At 40.4% G+C, this 20,952-nt stretch overlaps 1 protein-coding gene across 1 annotated transcript in view; it reads left to right on the top strand.

Annotated features, from left to right (window-relative positions):
* prkcaa (protein kinase C, alpha, a) overlaps positions 1-20,952 on the top strand; it is a 157,566-nt gene that overhangs the window by 33,899 nt on the left and 102,715 nt on the right. The window contains exon 3 of the mRNA XM_062997819.1: positions 20,739-20,821. Within this exon, the coding sequence (XP_062853889.1) occupies positions 20,739-20,821 (83 nt within the window). The remainder of the gene's footprint in view (positions 1-20,738; positions 20,822-20,952) is intronic.

The following is a 20,952-nucleotide window of genomic DNA, read 5'->3' as shown; positions in this document are numbered from 1 at the left end:
TGTAAAATATTTTTGTTTTCTCTCAAGTTCAGAGCCTGAGGCAGCAACTGAGTCTGATTTTTACCCAAACAGATGTTTTATTGTCAGCTTTAAGAATGCCATGATTCTAAGTCTTTATCAGTTGAATGATAAAGCAAACAAACAAATTAAATGAATGATGTAGTATTTTAGAGTAGCAGGATATTTTGTTAATACTGCTATGTTACAATTATTCAACCCCTACATGGGCTGCACAGTGGCTCAGTGGGTAGCACTGTCGCCTCACAGCAAGAAGGTCCTGGGTTTGATCCCCAGGTGGGGCGGTCCAGGTCCTTTCTGTGTAGAGTTTGCATGTTCTCCCCATGTCTGTGTGGGTTTCCTCCAGGAGCTCTGGTTTCCTCCCATAGTCCAAAGAGATGCAAGTGAGGTGAACTGGAGATACAAAATTGTCCATGACTGTGTTTAAGATTAAACTTGTAAACTGATAAAACTTGTGTAATAAGTAACTTCCGTTTCTGTCATGAATGTAACCAAAGTGTAAAACATAACGTTAAAATCCTAATAAACATGCAAACAACCCCTACATAAAATCGCAAGTCCTAAAACCTACTGTTATTTTGGGTTTCAGCATGATTGTGAACTCAATAACTATTGGGAACTCAATAACTTTCCTTTGGTCAGCTTCTGTGTTATATAAACACCATCCAAAGATTGAAGCATTCAAGGTGTTTTGCAACCATGGTGAGATTAAGAAGCTGCCATAAAAGCTTAGAGGAAATCATGTCATTGCATCAAAAGGGCAATGGGTATAAGAAGATTTTCAACACCTAAAAATTTCTAGAGACACCATTGTGAATATTTTCTGGAAGTTCTGAACAGATGCAAACCTGCCCGGCCATGAAAGAAAGCCCAAAATTTCAACCAAAGGTCTTAGAAATATTGTAGGGACAATAAAGAAGCAAAAACAGAATGATATTCCTTCCACCCAAAAGCAGCTCTACGTATGGGAATACACCATGGACAGGGCACCTGCCCATCACAGGGCTCATTTATTTAGACTTGTCTGTGGCAGTGACTCTTAACAAGGCGGCCTCAGTGCGTCTAGAGAGGAGACCCATTGCATTTAATTGAGACTGGATGGATGGATGGATGGATGGATGGATGGATGGATGGATGGATGGATGGATGGATGGATAGATAGATAGATAGATAGATAGATAGATAGATAGATAGATAGATAGATAGATAGATAGATAGATAGATACTTTATTGATCCCAAAGGAAATTAAAGTCATCTATATCTGTTGTAAACTGGCTATAACCTACGTTGGGTCTATGAGAATGGACACATATTCAGTTTGCCCACCACAGAAGTGCAAAAGGTCAACGGATGGTGACTATGAAAGATTCTGATTCAGTTGCTGATGCAGATCCTGCTGAAGTAGATGAGGTAAACCCACTAAAGCAACCAAAATCAGAAAATATGAAATTAATATACCTTTGTATTGAATTCATTGAATTTCCCATGATCAAGAACACAATACCTTTTGTCATCCCTGCTGAAAGTGTAAGAATAATATCATAACACCTGTCTATGGGGTACCAAAAAAATGTTTGAACTTGAGGGGGTCTAAGAGGTGAAAAGTTTGAGAACCACCGGTCTACATAGTACACCATGGCATATTTTGGGAGATGGACAGAAATGGCTGGAAAGGCCATTTGAACCAAGGTCTCTGAAACAGCAACAACACTACTGCTTTGTGACTGCACCACGCACTACAGTAACACTTTCTCCAGGTTTATTGTGCACTTCAGTGGAATGTGCTCTTGATGATCAGGAATAGATTGTGTGCTGTTGTTAGACTTTGGACAGGGTGGAAACAGTGATAACGTGGTGTATTAGGGCCGGGTAGAGATGGAGCGGCCTGATACCAGCTGTGTGTTTAAGAAGCACCGTGTTATTGATTAGCTTATCCTGCTAATGGAGCGTGTGGAGAAATAGAGTATGCAGTTGAGCCCTTTATCCAGTCACTAGATGTTTTATTCTGTGGGATCCTGATTTCTGGCTGTTCATTTAGAGAGGTTTAGGTCCTGATTCACTATAATCCTGTATTAAGAGTACTAAGTTGTGTGTTCAGTCTAATAGCTAGTAATGAAGTTAAGAGTTTAGCTTAAGTATGTGTGCATGTGACTATAGTAAAGGTGGTGTCCCATCCCTTGGCAAACATTACTGTGTATGTTTTGCCTATGGGCATTTCCTTTTAGAGTTATTAAGAATGAACTAATTCTATTGTGGCACTTTTTGTGGCAATTTGCAATTTAATTACCTGCAATATGGGTTTAAATTGGTTATATTCTATAGCCAAAAGTATGTGGACACCTGATTATGAGGTTGTTGGACATTTAATTCCTAAAGTATGGTGATTAAGTTAGAATTAAGAACTTAAAGCTTTTACTAACACTTACTGTCCTTAGTAGATCTAATATCATATAAAATACCATCTGAAGGGACACAGTTTACACACAAATCGGTTACATTCTACAGCCAAAAGTATGTGGACTCCTGGTTATGAGGTTGTTGGACATCCTATTCCAAAAGCATAGTGATTAATGCCTAGTTCACACTACATGATTTTTGCCCTGATTTTTACTCGCAAACTCGGCTCTCGATGGCTCTGTCTTGGTAAGTCGTGTAGTGTAAACTTGCCATTAGTTATAATTAAGAACGTAAAGCTTTAACTAACACTTACTGTCCTTAGTAGATCTAATATCATATGAAATGCCATCTAAAGGGACTCTGTTTAGTTTGGACAATGGCTAAGTGTTAGTCTGCTGGCAATAACACATTCTCTTCTGATTAGTTCAGTATCATGGGTTCGAACACAATGCCAGCCTCGACAGCTCAGGCAGTCTTCCAGATTCAAACAAACAACTACGTTGCCACAAGTCAGATGGTTTCTGGCAATAAATGGGCACTGTCTCTGTCTGTCTTTGTCAGGCTGTTTTCACCCCTCTGTTTACTCCTCTACCCTGTTTACTCTTTCTCAAAGTGTCAGGCTAGCAGTGGGCCAGCATATGCCAGATAATGGATGGATAATTATACTCAATGAAGTCTTTTACACGCATACAGACATACTGGATGGCACCCAACCTAATTCTTGTAACACAAACACATTGTGAATTGTTGGCACCATGCTGACATACCAACCCACCTCTGCACTCTTTGCCAGGGCTGCTTGGCATGCCACTTAGATCCTGAAGCACTTTCACTCAGTCACAGTTGGACGCTTTTAGCCCAGGAGAGTGTTTAGCTATGTCATATGATTATTAACATTTATACGGTCATTAATGGCTTATGCTTGGTGATTGATTCAATATGTTTTAAAATTAATTAGGAACAATTTAATTGGGTTGTTTTGGGCATCACTTAGAACTGAAAAAGATTTTGCTTGGCTAATTTTTCAAAGGGTTTAAGTTGCAAACTCTAAATTCACTCCCCGATTGCACACACTGAAGGCATGAAGGCCTCTTAATTCATTCTCATCAATGCACAGATCTGGTAGTGTAGTGGTAGCCTATTGAACAGTGGTAGCCTAGTGGTAGCTTATTGGACAGTGGTAGTTTAGTGGTAGCCTAGTGGACAGTGGTAGTCTAGTTGTAGCCTATTGAACAGTGGTAGTCTAGTGGTAGCCTAATGGACAGTGGTAGCCTAGTGGTAGCTTATTGGACAGTAGTAGCCTAGTGGTAGCTTATTGGACTGTGGTAGCCTAGTGGTAGCCTATTGGACAGTGGTAGCCTAGTGGTAGCCTATTGGACAGTGGTAGTCTAGTTGTAGCTTATTGTACACTGGTAGTCTAGTGGTAGCCTAGTGGACACTGGTAGTCTAGTGGTAGCCTAGTGGACACTGGTAGCCTAGTGGTTTATTGGACAGTGGTAGCCTAGTGGTAGCTTATTGGACAGTGGTAGCCTAGTGGTAGCTTATTGGACAGTGGTAGCCTAGTTGTAGCTTTTTGGACAGTGGTAGTCTAGTGGTAGCCTATTGGAAAATAAATAAATCCAGAAAATGTGGCCTCTAACTCTTAGGTTCTATTCAAAGCAATGACCTCAAAACACATACACACAGCCTAGGCCAGAATGCCTGAAGTTTGGACAATGGCTAAGTGTTAGTCTGCTGGCAATAACACGTTCTCTTCTGATTAGTTCAGTATCATGGGTTCGAACACAATGCCAGCCTCGACAGCTCAGGCAGTCTTCCAGATTTAAACAAACAACTACGTTGCCACAAGTCAGATGGTTTCTGGCAATAAATGGGCACTGTCTGTCATTGTCTGTCAGGCTGTTTTTACCCCTCTGTTTACTCCTCTACCCTGTTTACTCTTTCTCAAAATGTCAGGCTAACAGTGGGGCAGCATATTCCAGATAATGGATGGATAATTATACTCAATGAAGTCTTTTACACACATACTAGTGGTAGCTTATTTGACAGTGGTAGTGTAGTTGTAGCTTATTGGACAGTGGTAGTCTAGTTGTAGCTTATTGGACAGTGGTAGTCTAGTTGTAGCTTATTGGACAGTGGTAGTCTAGTTGTAGCTTATTGGACAGTGGTAGTCTAGTTGCTAGGTGTAGCTTATTGGACAGTGGTAGTCTAGTGGTAGCTTATTGGACAGTGGTAGTCTAGTTGCTAGGTGTAGCTTATTGGACAGTGGTAGTCTAGTTGCTAGGTGTAGCTTATCGGACAGTGGTAGTCTAGTTGCTAGGTGTAGCTTATTGGACAGTGGTAGTCTAGTGGTAGCTTATCGGACAGTGGTAGTCTAGTGGTAGCTTATTGGACAGTGGTAGTCTAGTTGCTAGGTGTAGCTTATCGGACAGTGGTAGTCTAGTGGTAGTAGGGCTGGGCGATATGGATCAAAAATTATATCTCGATATTTTTTTCTAAATGGCGATATACGATATATATCTCGATATTTTTTTATTCCATAAGGTAATAACAAAAAGACACTTCTGAGACAAAGCTACATGTTCCAATTTTTTTACAGGCACTTTTATTAATATTCATACTGGGGAAGCTTCACACAAGAATTATTTTTGCTTAAAAAAAAAAAAAGAGCTATTCTAAGAAAAAAAAAAGTTGTTTTCTAAGGCATCTCCTGTTGTCTAACGTGAATTACAAATATATTGTCTGGCCCTTTAAGAATGTTAAGTGTACTATAGGGCGCAGGGAGCGAGTGTGTAGGGAAGATGTTGGAATGACACGGTTTCCGGCTGAGCTTGTGTGACATTAAAAGTAAAACCCCGTTAAAGTAAACCCCTCGTTAACCCCCCACCCCCCCATGTTTGGACTTTATACATTATTTTATGTATATGTCGCCACAACATTAACATTTACATTAATATTTTCTTTTACTGTATAGAACTCAGTTCTGTAATACAGGCAGAACTAATCGTTCATGTTACTGTGTAACTATTACAACATTTCATGCATTTTAATCAGCGTTCTTCTTCATGCACTTTATTATTATTTAACAGCTTTATTTGCTGTTTAATTGCTGTTTGCTCCTTGTTTACTGCAGAGTTAGTTCATGCAATTTAATAATGTTTGGTTGTTTATTGGCCGACAACAAGAAATACTATAATAGAAGATAAATAAATAAATGACGTGTCGGACGTCGGGCGATCGTCCAGTATAAACTAACACAACCACGTACAACATCCAGTACAGAAATCACTCCCCATAATATTTGTTTTTACAGATAGAGCAAATATATGCACATCACATATACAAACACAAGAGTCAGAACAACAGGAGACGCACCGTTACGTTATTATTACTTTCTCAACACTTAATGTGAAGTAAATACGTGCATGTCAGCGCGTGCATGCGCTTGTGTTGGTTTTTGAAACGAATAACGACTCGTTTTCTTGTTTTTTAACTTTGGGATTTGAAGTGAAAAACGAATGAAGGTACACGGAGCTGGAACCTTTTATCTGGACTTGTTTTCGGCATTCTCTACAGAATACATTATTCTGCTGCTCATCTGACACTTTGAAGTCGAACCATCTCCAAATAATTACAAAATTAGTCATTATTTTTCTTTTTAGTAAACAGCTCCTCTTCGATAGCTTCTGTCATGTCTTTATCCGTCTCCATGCTATCGCTGCCTGCAGGACTTACTGGTGAAGCGGTGGGGAGGGGCGAGTTGTGTTCAGTGAGGGAGAGGGGCGGGGCAGTGAGGGAGAGGGGCGGGGCAGGTGAACATGTGCAGAGACAAACTGGGAGAAGAGAAAGACGAACTGTCGGATCTAAAAACCTGTAGCTTATTGGACAGTGGTAGTCTAGTGGTAGCTTATTGGACAGTGGTAGTCTAGTTGTATCTTATTGGACAGTGGTAGTCTAGTTGCTAGGTGTGGCTCTTTGGACAGTGGTAGTCTAGTGGTAGCTTATCGGACAGTGGTAGTCTAGTTGCTAGGTGTAGCTTATTGGACAGTGGTAGTCTAGTTGTAGCTTATTGGACAGTGGTAGTCTAGTGGTAGCTTTTTGGACAGTGGTAGTCTAGTTGCTAGGTGTAGCTTATTGGACAGTGGTAGTCTAGTTGTAGCTTATTGGACAGTGGTAGTCTAGTTGCTAGGTGTAGCTTATTGGACAGTGGTAGTCTAGTTGCTAGGTGTAGCTTATTGGACAGTGGTAGTCTAGTTGCTAGGTGTAGCTTATTGGACAGTGGTAGTCTAGTTGTAGCTTATTGGACAGTGGTAGTGTAGTTGCTAGGTGTAGCTTATTGGACAGTGGTAGTCTAGTTGCTAGGTGTAGCTTATTGGACAGTGGTAGTCTAGTGGTAGCCTACTGGAAAATAAATAAATCCTGTAAATGTGGCCTCTAACTCTTAGGTTCTATTCAAAGCAATGACCTCAAAATGGCCACACAAGAAACTTGGAATTTGCATCCTCTTGCAAAAAGGCCAAGAGCAAGTAAGGACTTAGAGCTTGGAGATTAAAAACCAATTTCTTTTCTGTGTAATAAGCAATTCACTTCAAGTTCTGCCATTACAAGCCAATTCAATCTTTCTCAGTTTCTCAGAACACTAAATTAAGCTGTAGAATGATTGAGAAGTTCTCTGCACATTTTGTCTTTGTTTTTTTTGTCTTGTCTGCCCTGTGTAACAGCCTGTCTTGAGTTGATTGCTAGCATAAACAATAGAACACAGCGGTATAAATGAAAGTTAGCACTGACTCTGGTTTGGATTTATTTAACTCAACATGAAGCTTACTGCATTTACAAGTCTGCCTAGCAAAGCAGTTGTTTTGTGGGTTCAATAATGCAAAATGTGGTTTAAAAGTGACTGAATATTAGTCTTGCAGTGGTAGCCTACTGGACAGTGGTAGTCTAGTGGCAGCTTATTTAACAGGGAAAGCCTAGTGGCAGCCTGCTTGACAGGGGTAGTTTAGTGGTAGGCTATTGGACAGTGGTAGTTTAGTGGTAGGCTATTGGACAGTGGTAGTGTAGTGGTAGCTAACTGAACAGTGGTAGTCTAGTGGCAGCCTGTTGAACAGTGGTAGTCTAGTGGCAGCCTATTTGACAGTGGTAGTTTAGTGGTAGGCTTTTGGACAGTGGTAGTCTAGGGTAGCCTTGTGGACAGTGGTAGCCTAGTGGACAGTGGTAGCCTAGTAGTAGCCTATTGGACAGTGGAAGCTTAGTGGTAACCTATTGGACAGTGGTAGTCTAGTGGTAGCCTTTTGGACAGTGGAAGTCTAGTGGTAGCCTAGTGGACAGTGGTAGCCTAGTGGTAGCCTACTGGACAGTGGTAGCTTACTGGACAGTGGTAGCCTAGTGGTAGCTTGCTGGACAGTGATAGTCTAGTGGTAGGCTTTTGGACAGTGGTAGTCTAGTGGTAGCCTACTGGACAGTAGAAGCTTAGTGGTAGCCTAGTGGACAGTGGTAGCCTAGTGGACAGTGGTAGTGTAGAGGTAGCTTATTGGACAGTGGTAGCCTAGAGGTAGCCTACTGGACAGTGGTAGTCTAGTGGTAGCTTATCGGACAGTGAAAGCCTAGTGGCAGCCTATTGGACAGTGGAATTCTAGTGGTAGCCTACTGGACAGTCCTACGATAAGGTAAAACTGATGACATCAGAAGGAATCACCTCTCCATTTGACTGGTCTAAGTATGATCACTTCTCATTTGCTTGTCATGTTAATGTGCAATATTTCACAACATGGAAGTAACACCGGTGCTATTTTAGAAGACGGACTAGTCACAGAGTGTACATGGTTCCCTCGGGTCTCCCCATGAGTTGACGTCATTAAGGGAGGACAGGACAGACGAGGTCAGGACAGCAGATGAACACAGTATGGAGTAATGAGTAATTACGAGAGGAAACCACTGAGCTGATTATGTAACGATATGTGATTCAGACCTGCCGGAACATCCAAAAGGACATCTGTGTTTGACATGTGTCCAGTCTGCTTACATACACTTAACAATGCTTTGGGGGGCACTCAGGGGTAAAGTACACTGCATCAAAACCTGGATCTCAGCTGTGCTCTCGGCCGGTCATGTGTCTGCACAGACAGGAATGGCTAGTGTTCGGGGGTGGCTGAAGAGCCTAGAGATTGGGAAGTGCACATGTCATTGTGTCAGGAAGGATATTCAGTGTAAAAACTGATATGTGAACCAGATCTAAGATTTTACATAAAACGTGGTCTTGGAGCCGAGAGGGGTAAGGGCTGTGTGTGTGTGTTTGATCCTCTATGCCTTCTAGTTTCCTTATGTGGATCGTATCTTACAGTTCTCATTAAGTACTCACACACACTGTAATTACCTTCACCTATTCCTCATTACCAGCTTCTTTATTTAACCGCTCTGTTCTCCACCCCTCTCCCTTTCTTTCACAAATCTTCTGCTGGAACTGTGAGCCATTTTTACCAAACTGCGGTTCAATCCTGGTCACACCAGGCTCTTGTATAAAGAATGGCTTAGAAACCAGACAGTTTTAAATGTGAAAAACGTCATGTCATCAGACCATTAGCATGGCTGCTCCTCTGTGTGGACCAGAGATGTTCACGAGTCACAAAATATGAGTCTTTAGGCTAGAGTCCGAGTCAAGTAAGGAGTCTTTTGGCTAGAGTCCGAGTCAAGTCACGAGTCTTTAGGCGAGTCAAGTCACGAGTCAATATAATATACACAAAACATATATTGGAAATGTAGCGTAGAAATAAACAAATAATATGTACGTTCAGATAAAAACAACAACAGATTAGCGACTGTATTTTGCCGTTTTACTTCATGCCTTTACTCTCCTAGGTACCAGTTAAAAGCTTCAACTGACGTTTTGTTTTCATTGAAAATTACCGCACAGCGGCCAAAATCCCAAACACAGCAAAAAAAATCCATAATACTGCTTACCTTAGCTCATGTTGTTCCAGATGCTATTACATTTATAACCGTGTGTCCCATTAGGAATATAATCCATTATTTTGTAAATGTGCTTAGAATTAAAAACCTCCAAACTTTTCCCGGTTGTGAAGTAAAACACAAACTCGTTAGAAAGCCAATCAAGCGTTTCACTGACACATCATCTGTGTGACGCTGCAAACTAAATACATGCAAATAACAGCATTTCTTACTAAAAATTAAAATCAGGTCTGATTGGTTCAGAAAGCAGTTCTTACAAATATTAGCGCCAATTCTGTAGGAGCGTTCCATTCACATTATCTGTTACTGGGAAGTGCACCACGTAGGGTATTCCACCATATTAAGTAGGGAGCGACGCTTCATTACTATGCTGGAAGCTGGCTGCAACATTTACCCATTAGGTGCGTTATGATTTAAAACGGGTGGATCTTTATTATAGAGCAGAAAATGACACGATCAGAATGATGTCGGATCATATATATATATATATATATAATTGTCACATGTAACTAATGTTGCTGACTTTTGTTGTCCACAAGTCATTTTATGCGAGTCACGAGTCGAGTCCGAGTCATTTGAAACGAGTCTGAGTTGAGTCTGAAGTCGCTGTGTGTGCGACTTACATGCGACTCGAACTCAAGTCGCAGACTCGAGTCCCCATCTCTGGTGTGGACCTTTGAACTCTTGATGTTGACATTAATACATCGATAATCTACACTTGCAGAAGTGCTGACTGTTGTAGTACATCAGCTGAGATTTAGTACAGTGTTGCTCAACTGACTGTAAACTATCAAATTGAAATATAAGCATATGGATTGCAGTCATTAAGGAGGCTGAATCAGTCATATTAGAATGTATAAATGTCTTTTACAGTGGTGCCTTGAAACTCGACATCAGTTGGTTCTGGGAGTGGCGTCAAGTTTAAAAGACGTTGAGTTTTTTTCCATAAGGATGTATGGGAAACCTGTTAATGCAGTCCATGGATATATTTTAGAACAGCATTTCCCAACCTTTTTGCACCACAGACCAGTTTCATATAAGATATAATTTTATGGACCGGTTTCATATACGATATAATTTCACGGACCGGCGGTGGTGGGAGAATTTAATAATATTGCTCACAAACGATGTAAAATGAGCTTTTTCGCCTCAACGAGATGCTGCTTCCACCTGGGGGTGAGAATAAGACAATAACACCCGAAATAGAAGCAGTGAAAACTGCTTTTCTAGCGAACTCTAATTATTCATTCTTTCTGTGCGGCCCGGTAATAAATAGCCCGGTGGTTGGGGACCACTGTTTTAGAATAATGCAAATTAATGGGGTTGTTTTTGACACTTAAACACTGAAGAAAACACAAATTTAATATAAAACACTGAAGTACAATTGAAAAAACAGTTAAAATTAGGGCTGTCGAAGTTAACGCGATAATAACGCATTAACGCAATCTCAATTTAACGCGATTATAAAAATTAGTGCCGTTAACGCAAATTCTAGTTCATGTTGAGACTTGACTGGTAGAACAAACGTTTTAATGTCGGACTTGCCACCGTTTTTTATTTGCGGTTTGTTAACATAATGTTACCGAGCGTGGTAGTGTCGTAGTAATGCACTTGCATAATAAAGAAGCTGCCAGTCCTCCATTCACGTAACGCTAGGACGGACACTTAAAAATCCTCCTTTTGGAGTGAACTGGTTTCATTTTTGATCAATATTATTTACCATTGGCTCAGGTACATGTCGAAACAAATGCTTTGTATTTCATTGGTTTAACAGCCTCATTTGACTCCTTATAGAGCTACCACTGGCCAATCGGAGAAGGTCCGCCCTCTAAATGCTAGTCTGTGATTGGGTGGTTGAATTTCGCCCGCCCTCTCTGTTTTGTAAACACCGCGCTACCTGAGTCAATCACTCAGCTCTCATGATCAGGAACGCGGTGAAAATGCCAAAAAGTAAACTTTTGAGGCAGCGATGAACGGACCTAAATATGAAAAGACACAACATTTAGTGAGTAAAACAGTCATTTGTTATATAATTCTTGCTTAAATTGGTCAAAAACTGTTATATGGGTTCTGGATTCATTCTGTGTGTTGCAGTAGCATGTCCCCCTGTTCCTAATAAGATGTCCGGCTTTTTGGGGTGTAATGTCCTCCTTTTTGTTACTATGAATCTGGCCACCCTAGTCTAAACACACTCAGTTCGTGTAGAAACGTCCATTAAACCACTGGATAGTATTACTGCCTAGTATGTGAGTGAATAAAACTCCCTTACAGTTTTCTCTTGTCCCAGCAGTTTTTAACATTAGTACATTTAGCATAAAATGTGTTCACCATTGTAATTGTAACATTTCACTTAAAAATCCTTGTTTTCTATAACATTTACACAGATTTTTTTTAATGCGATTAATCGCGATTAACTATATGAAATTCTGAGATTAATCGCGATTAAAAATTTTAATCGTTTGACAGCCCTAGTTAAAATCGATAAAAGATACAATAAAACCTCACGAAAAAATTGTGTGCCACAACACAAGTGGCACCGCAACACGCCATAGGAAACAACGGCACAGAACCGCAAAAGCGGTTTTGCCACTTCTCATGTGAATGCGCCCTAGCGGTTACCCCTTTGTTTTTATATTGCATGTTTGTCATGCTTAAGAGAAACACTGAGTTTAGGGGTACAAATTTCTCGATGAAGGGCGCTGAGTTTCAAAGATTTTGAGTTAACAAGGTAGGACTATACACCGATCAGGCATAACATTATGACCGACTTCCTAATATTGTGTTGGTCCCCCTTTTGCTGCCCCTTAAACAACAAACTGTGATGCACTGTGTATTCTGACACCTTTCTATCAGAACCAGCATTAACTTAACAGCAATTTGAGCTACAGTAGCTCGTTTGTTGAATCGGACCACACGGGCCAGACCCTGTCGCTGGTTTACCACTGTTCCTTCCTTGGACCGCTTTTGATAGATACTGACCCCTGCAGACTGGGAACACCTGACCTGGTCATCTAGCCATCACAATTTGGTCCTTGTCAAACTTGCTCAGATCATTTTTCCTTCTAACATCAACTTTGAGGATAAAATGTTCACTTGCTGCCTAATATATCCCACCCACTAACAGGTGCCATGATGAAGAGATAATCAGTGTTATTCACTTCACTTGTCAGTGCTCATAATGTTATGCCTGGTCGGTGTATATTTGCTTTTTAGGGATGCATTTATAAGGCCAGGGTTAGGGATAAAACCAGAATAAACCTTCCTGTTAGTTTTAACATAAAAAGCTGCTTTAAAAACAATTAATGATGAGTCTGTGACTTTATTTTTTCAGTCTGGTCCTAATATAAGCATTGAATGAATACAGAGAGGATATTGTGCTTTGCTGTATAAGTAAGAGCTCTCCATAAGCATTTGATGTTGGTTGATGTAAAGATGTGGCCGCCACTGCCCTCATCTAGTCTTAAAATTTACAATGGGTATGAACATTTTTGGGTTTTTCTCTTTTTTTCATTTACTTTGTTGTTGAAAGCCATTTAGCTTGTCGATGCACATCCAATAATGATTACCACCACCGCTGCTTCTTGGCTGGGTGATTTGTATCTGAAAGCACTTGCATTCATCAGCTGCAAATAACTCTGTCCTCTCTGATCAATGCAGACTGTGTGCCTTTTCTCTCAGTCTAGTCATATCCAATTCCCACTTAGTAATTTTGTATCCCCTACCCTAACCATGCAGTCACTGTTTTTTTTACCTGCCAGATATGGGGTCTTATAGACAGCAGAATTGCATAGAGTGTCTTGCACTATTATCCGTGAATCACCCATCAATCATCCAGCAGAGCCACAAATGGGTGTCTACACAGACATGAATGTCTGAGGGAGGGTGGGTGGCCAAACAGCCTGGCCATTGGGAGTTACACTTGTCAGCTTTATATATATCAGCATGATATTCCACTAGCACACCAGCACAGAGACTCTGAACTCCTTGGTTCAAAACTCTGCATTGCGACCAGTCAGCTGGGTGCCATCTAGCGGGCATAATTGGCAGTGCCTGCATGGAGGAATGACCGGAATTTGTGAGCTGATATTCGATCTTGAGAGCTAAAGATCTCAGTGCTGGTGTGCTAGCACTTCAAACTGATGCGCCACTCAAGCCACCCAGACTTACTTAATATAAACCTTTTACTTAATATAAACTTAAAAGGCCGCTCAGGTGGCGCAACAGTAAAAACACACGCTGGAACACCAGAGCTGGGATCTCGAATACATTGCATCGAGTCTCAGCTGCCAGCTGCCAGCTGGCCTATTGTTCATATAGGGGTGGAATATTAAGCCGGATAGGGACTCTCTCATGACTGATGCAACTATGACTTCTGCTGGCTGATTGATGGCGTCTGCACAGAGACGAGTAAAGAGGTGATCAGGGTGTGTCTCTCCATACACAGTGCTGATCCGCATATGCACTTGTCAAGTGTAGGTGACAAGATGCATACGGCTGCTGCCCAAGTGTCGGAGGGGGCGTGGGTTAGCTTTGTTCTTCAAAATCAGAGCCAGGGTCGGCATTAGTGGAGAGGAACCATGACGCAATAAATAAATAAATAAACAAATTTAAAGGCTAAACATCAAAAGTACATTGGACATCTCAATCCAGCTTTAATATGTAGTTGCCCACTTTTTTGTGAAGCCTTTCCACACAGATTTAGAGTGGAACTATTGGAATTAGTGAAGGAGCATCTCTGAGTTTAATGCCCGTCTTGTAGTTTGCATTCCAATTAATGACAAAGGTGTTCAGTAGGTTTATTTTAGTGCTTAGTGCAGGCCACTGGAATTTCACAATTCCAGACCCGTCCAACCATGTCTTTATGGACCTTTCAGGAACAGGAAAGCGCTTTTCCTAAACTGTCGGAATGAAATTGAAAGCACTTTTTGTTTTTAGAATTGATTGTATACACCTGTTAACAATGGATGTGTCTGAACTCCTGCAGTGCAGTGTGAGATCTGCTTTAACTTATTGATTGTTATTGGTGGCCGCCTTGTTTCCTTGGTAACAAACTGCCTCGGGTCCCCGGTTTACACACTAAAACATTATAGTGTGTGTGTGTGTGTGTCCCGACCCTGCAGATGTGCACTTTTGGAAACTCTTTCTTTGTACAATAACAGCTGGAAAATTAGAATCACAAACATTATAATCCAATCATACATTTAGTTTAGACCATAACTCTGATTGTATTTTCATTTTAACCCCCCCCAACTTTCCCATGTGTTTCCAGTCTAGTCATTTCCAGTTTTCTCCCGCTGGAATCATGCCACTGGCACCACCCCTACGCTGGTCGAGGAAGGCTGAGACAAAAGGGCAAACAGAAGAGTAGTCACAAAGCAAGCTGAGGTTAATAACAAAATAGCAACCGTACAAGTTTTAGGGAAAAGCCAAAATCTAAAAACGACAGACAGAACAGGTCATAAACAAGTTTAACAATGAAAAAGAAAACAGGAAAGTAACAAGCTGCGGATCTGGAAGACTATGGCTGGCACGTGCTTCCTCCAAGATATGTCATGCCAATAACTCTTTAGGAGCTGCGTCGCATGAAACTAATCGGTACAATACTTCACAAAAACAAAACAAACTAAACAGATATGCAGGAGGTCCTCGACTTACGTCGGAGATCCGTTCCTACGGACGCGACATAACGCGATTTTCGCCGTAAGTCGGAACCCACCTACATAAGCACCCTTGTCACTCACATGGAGCACATACACAGTACAGTAATGAAGTGAAACAGTAAAAATAACGTATTCGTCCGCTCCGCTCGTCAACTAGTTCCCGTGCGAACTTTGTTTTTACGCCTCAAACGGCGTACATCAGAATGACGGAACAAGACTTTCTTAATAAATTTATAGGAGATGGCGACGTAACCACGAAACGCCGTATGTTGAGTCCGCCGTAACCCGAGGACTTACTGTATACACAAATACATACAAGTGAAATTTATTAGAATTCCAGGGAAGAACCCAAAGAATTATGGGAGCTGGAGTTTGCAGGTTGGTTGAAAACATTGGAGGAACCCTGAGCACTCTGTAAATCAGTATTAAAATCACAATGGAATCATCAGAGTTGTTCACCTGGAGCTGTACTTTCCTCCCACTTGAATTGGCTGCTTTAAATTAATTGTAGGTGCACATGAGTGAGTGAACAGGCGTATGTATAAACACACACTATATGAATTACAACTCTATATTACTTTACATGGTTATTTATATACTGGCCGGTCGGGTGTCTACACAGACATGATTGGCTGTCTGAGGGAGGGCGGGTGGTCGAACAGCATGGTTGTTGGGAGTTTCACTTGTCAGCTCCAAAGCTTGGAATAAAATAAGGAGGGCTGCATCAGGCAGTGAATGTGTACAATTTGAGCCCAATTAAAAAAAAAAAAAGATTTTTACATGTGATTTCTTTACAGCTTATGATGCACTTAATTTGATCACATTGGTTTAACTGTAAATTGTGTTTTTCCAGATTTCCACCCAGATATTAACACTATGTTGTTAAAAACAAAACAAGTTCTTTAAAAACTCTGTAAAAATTCTATACAGATTACTGTTTATGGAACTGTCAGCTTTATCCTGATAGATAATCATCACAGAAGTTATATATATATACAGTATATATATATATACAGTATATATATATATATATATATATATATATATATATATATATATATATATACTGATCAGGCATAACATTATGACCACCTTCCTAATATTGTGTTGGTCCCTCTTTTGCTGCCAAAACAATCCTGTAACTGTGATGCACTGTGTATTCTGACACCACTCTATCAGAACCAGCATTAACATCTTCAGCAATTTGAGTTACAGTAGCTCGTCTGTTGGACCAAACACACAGGCCATCCTTTGCTCCCCATGTGCATCAATTAGTTTTGGCCGCCCATGACCCTGTTGCTGGTTTACCACTGTTCCTTCTTGGACCACTTTTTTATATATACATATATATGTATATATATACATATATATATATATATATATATATATATATATTGTTTATGCATTTTCTCCCCTTTTTCTCCCTTTTTAGCGCGTCCAATCGCCCGATTGCATCATGCTTCCTCTCCACCAATGCCGATCCCTGATCTGATTGAGGAGAACGAAGCTAACCCACGCCCCCTCCGACCCGTGGGCAGCATGCTGTATGCATCTTATCACCTACACTTTCACGATTGCAGTGCAGCTTAGCATTGTGTATGGAGAGACACACCTTAAGAGCACTCTTTCCTCATCTCTGTGCAGGCGCCACCAATCAGCCAGCAGAGGTCGTAATTGCACCAGTCATGAGAGAGAGAGACCCCATTCGACTTAGTCCCGCCCATCTGAACAACAGGCCAATCGTTGTTCACGTGGCCAGGCAGAGCTGAGAGTCGATAGAATGTATTCGAGATCCAGCTCTGGTTCAAGCGTGTGTTTTTACCGCTTCGCCACCTGAGCGCCCTTTCTTGGACTACTTTTGATAGATACTGACCACTGCAGACCGGGAACACCCCACAAGAGCTGCAGTTTTGGAGATGCTCTGACCAGTCGTCTAGCCATCACAATTTGTCCCTTGTCAAACTCGCTCAAATCCTTACTCTTGGCCATTTTTCCTGCTTCTAACACATCAACTTTGAGGATAAAATGTTCACTTGCTGCCTGATATATCCCACTCACTAACAAGTGCTGTGTTAAAGAGATAGTCAGTGTTATTCACTTTACCTGTCAGTGGTCATAATGTTATGCCTTGTCAGTATATATTATATATATATATATATATATATATATATATATATATATATATATATATATATACAATGGTTTTTCTAAAAGTTTTGGCAAAATGCTTCTTTGAGCGGTCCAAAAATTTACCAAACAATAAGCAGTGCTTCTGTAAGAACTGAGCAGCCCAATTTTGCGATTGTTAAACATTGTAAAAGATAGTTTGTTCCTAATGTTTATTTGCAAATAAATTCTGTTTGATTTTCACTTTCTAATCATATGGAGTGACTGGCTAATTTTGTGATCTTGTGCTGTGGTGTGGCTGCTCCAGGATATGTGATATATGAGTGTGTTTGCTCGGGTGTGTCCATGTTTACCCTGCGAAATAAGCGTAAATAAAGTCTGACTAACAAAGGAACACAAGAATTATGTGTGTATGTGTGTGTGTGTGTAGGTTCTAAGGTGATCCTGAAAAAAGATATGCATTAGGCCGGTGGTTCCCAAACTTTTTATGGTTCCAGCACCCCTGTAAATAATTCCCCAGTTCACCGTATGCTAATATGGCAGCGCTCTTCATATTTGCTTATCTGCTATCATCTAGACGCGTTATACTTTACCTGGACGAAATGCATTGGAATGCAAGTGTACAGTAGTGTAACTGGGGTTAAAAGGTGTTTCAGCATCAGTGAGGGCTGATAAGGCCCCTTCTTATATTCCAGCAGCTAAATATGTCACCTAGCGGCTTTCTCTGCTGCTTTGATGCAGCAGTGAGCTGTGTTACTTTTAAAAGCTTTGTCGGATCTCTCCTACAGCCTTGACGTCTACATTGTTCCACAAGTTTCTGGAACTTTGTGCTCTTTCTTTCTTAGCCTTCTTTAACATGCCCTTCCAAGGACACTGTTAGTTTTATACTAATCATATAATCATCTCAGAAGTTATAAGCAATTATTATTAATACTATAATTATTATTCTACTTATTTTTATTATTTAGACAATTATAATTATGTTTATTAAGACAGTGTAAATTATATATATACAAAAAATTGTATTATAATTATTATTGTGTTTATTAAGACCTAATACACTGATCAGCCATAACATTAAAACCACCTCCTTGTTTCTACACTCACTGTCCATTTTATCAGCTCCACTTACCATATAGAAGCACTTTGTAGTTCTACAATTACTGACTGTAGTCCATCTGTTTCTCTGCATGCTTTGTTAGCCCCCCCTTTCACCCTGTTCTTCAGTGGTCAGGACCACCACAGAACAGGTATTATTTAGTTGGTGGATGATTCTCAGCACTGCAGTGACAATGACATGGTGGTGGTGTGTTAGTGTGTGTTGTGCTGGTATGAGTGGGTCAGACACAGCAGCTCTGCTGGAGTTTTTAAATACCGTGTCCACTCACTGTCCACTCTATTAGCCACTCCTACCTAGTTGGAATGGAAACCATGACTGATTGTGTGTGATCTTCAAGCCATCAAAGAACAATGCATGAGAAATCATCATGCCCCTGTGATAAATATAGTCACATGGGTTAAGGAGCACTACATAAAACTGGTTAAGCATTTTATTTTCACTCTTGCAGATGTGGAGCTCCTCACTGTTGCAGAACAGTTGTATAATCCACCTCCTATTACCTAATCATAATACAAATTAAATTCTTACAATCGGTTTTATAAAGATTTAGTGTGGATGTTCAGCAGACCCGAACAGACGTCGCGTCACCCACTTTGAGAGCCGCTGGAGTAAACCACCAGAAAGATAAAACCAGAACAGAAAAGCGCTTCATGAGATTTTCTAAGATTTACTGCTCTCATAGTGCTGCTTAGATTCATATAATGTAAAATATTGCTTTTCATATACACCACATAATCATAAACATTCATCCTGCATGTGCCGAGTAGAGACATTTTCTACTATAAACATAATATTGCATTTTAATGACTGAGCACCTTATACTGCCTAGTGTCGCCAAGAGCAGATTAAAGCTCACTGTTTACATGAAGACTCTGTATTAATATTATAGAATTATATTTTATTGCTATAGCAGACTTTTTGTGACACAAGATCATTGTAAATGAGAGTAAAATACAACCAGCTTTTAGAGGAAAACAGACAAGAAAAAACCTTTAGGGCTGTATGTATGTAATATACAGTATAATACTGTATGTATTCTGTGTGTATTAGCCACTAAACCCTCACAAAAGAAAACACACACACATCTTTTTCGTTTTTACATAACTTTTACATAGCCGTGGAGGAATTCTGGCCCACTCTTCATTGCAGAATTGATTTCATTCTGCTACATTAGGAGCCAGTTTAAGGTCAAGTAAGGACTATTATAATGTTCTAAGCCATTCAAAGTGGACTTGCTTGTGTGCTGTAGATCATTGTCCTGCTGCATAACCCAACTACTTTTAAGCTTTTAGGTCACAAACTGACAGACGGACACTCTCCTTCAGAATTTTTTTATTCTAAATTAATGGTTCAATCAATTATGACAAGTCAACTCAAGTCAATTTTATTTTTATAGCACTTTTTACAATGGGCATTGTCTCAAAGCAACTTTACAGAATCCAGGACCAACAGACCAAAAACCCCTGTTGAACAAGCTGAGGGTGACAGTGGCAAGGAAAAACTCCCTTAAAATACAGGAAGAAACTTTGAGAGGAACCAGACTCAGCATGGACCCCCATCCTCCTTGGGTGGCCTGGAGGATAAATTAAATAAATAGAATTTACACAATGTGGTCCAAAAGCAAAAGCCTTATTGAGTGTGGCTTCATATCAGAGCTTTAGTAAGACTGATAAACAGTCATTGTTTTCTAATGTCTCCACCATCAGATTTATTTAGTTATTTATTAGGATTTTAACGTCATGTTTTGACACACTTTGGTTACATTCATGACAGAAACGGTAGTTACTTCTTACACAAGATTCATCAGTTCACAAGTTTAATGTCAAACACAGTCATGGACAATTTTGTATCTCCAATTTGGACTGTGGGAGGAAACCGGAGCTCCCGGAGGAAACCCACACAGACAGAAGGAGAACATGCAATCTCCACACAGAAAGGACCCAGGCCGCCCCACCTGGGGATCGAACCCAGGACCTTCTTGCTGTGAGGCGACAGTGCTACCCACTTAGCCACCATGTCACCTTCTTTTTACATAACTTTTACACAGCTGTGGAGGAATTCTTGCCCACTCTTCATTGCAGAATTGTTTTAATTCGGCTACATTAGGAGCCAGTTTAAGGTCTTGCCCCAGCAATTTAATGGGATTCAAGTAAGGACTACTATTACCGTTCAGAAGTGGACTTGCTTCTGTGCTTTGGATCATTGCTGCATAACCAATTATTTTTAAGCTTTAGGTCACAAACTGACAGATGTATTGTCGCCCTCAGAGTTTTTTGATAGTGAGCAGAATTCATGGTTTAATCATTGAATGTGGCTTCATATCAAGGCCTTAAAGACTGATGAACAAGCATTGTTTTCTAATTTCTTCATCATGCGATTAAATGCTTTTCAGTTTTGAGTTGAATATCTAATACCTCTAATCCGAACTTTGTACATTTCTTTCTTTTAGTGTGCTGTTTTGTGGTCCATAAGCGCTGCCATGAGTTCGTTACGTTCTCCTGCCCTGGGGCCGATAAAGGACCCGACACAGATGTGAGTATATGGCCAACTGGTCTTCAATTTTTATTACTGGTTCCATTTGACAAAATACAAGCTGCATATTTTGTATAAAATTTTTTTTATTGAATTATCGGACTAAATAAAAACTGGACGTTGGTTGATTA

Source organism: Trichomycterus rosablanca, chromosome 6, assembly GCF_030014385.1.
Source record: "Trichomycterus rosablanca isolate fTriRos1 chromosome 6, fTriRos1.hap1, whole genome shotgun sequence".
NCBI classification, from domain to species: domain Eukaryota; kingdom Metazoa; phylum Chordata; class Actinopteri; order Siluriformes; family Trichomycteridae; genus Trichomycterus; species Trichomycterus rosablanca.
This window is presented reverse-complemented; position numbering and strand designations above follow the sequence as displayed.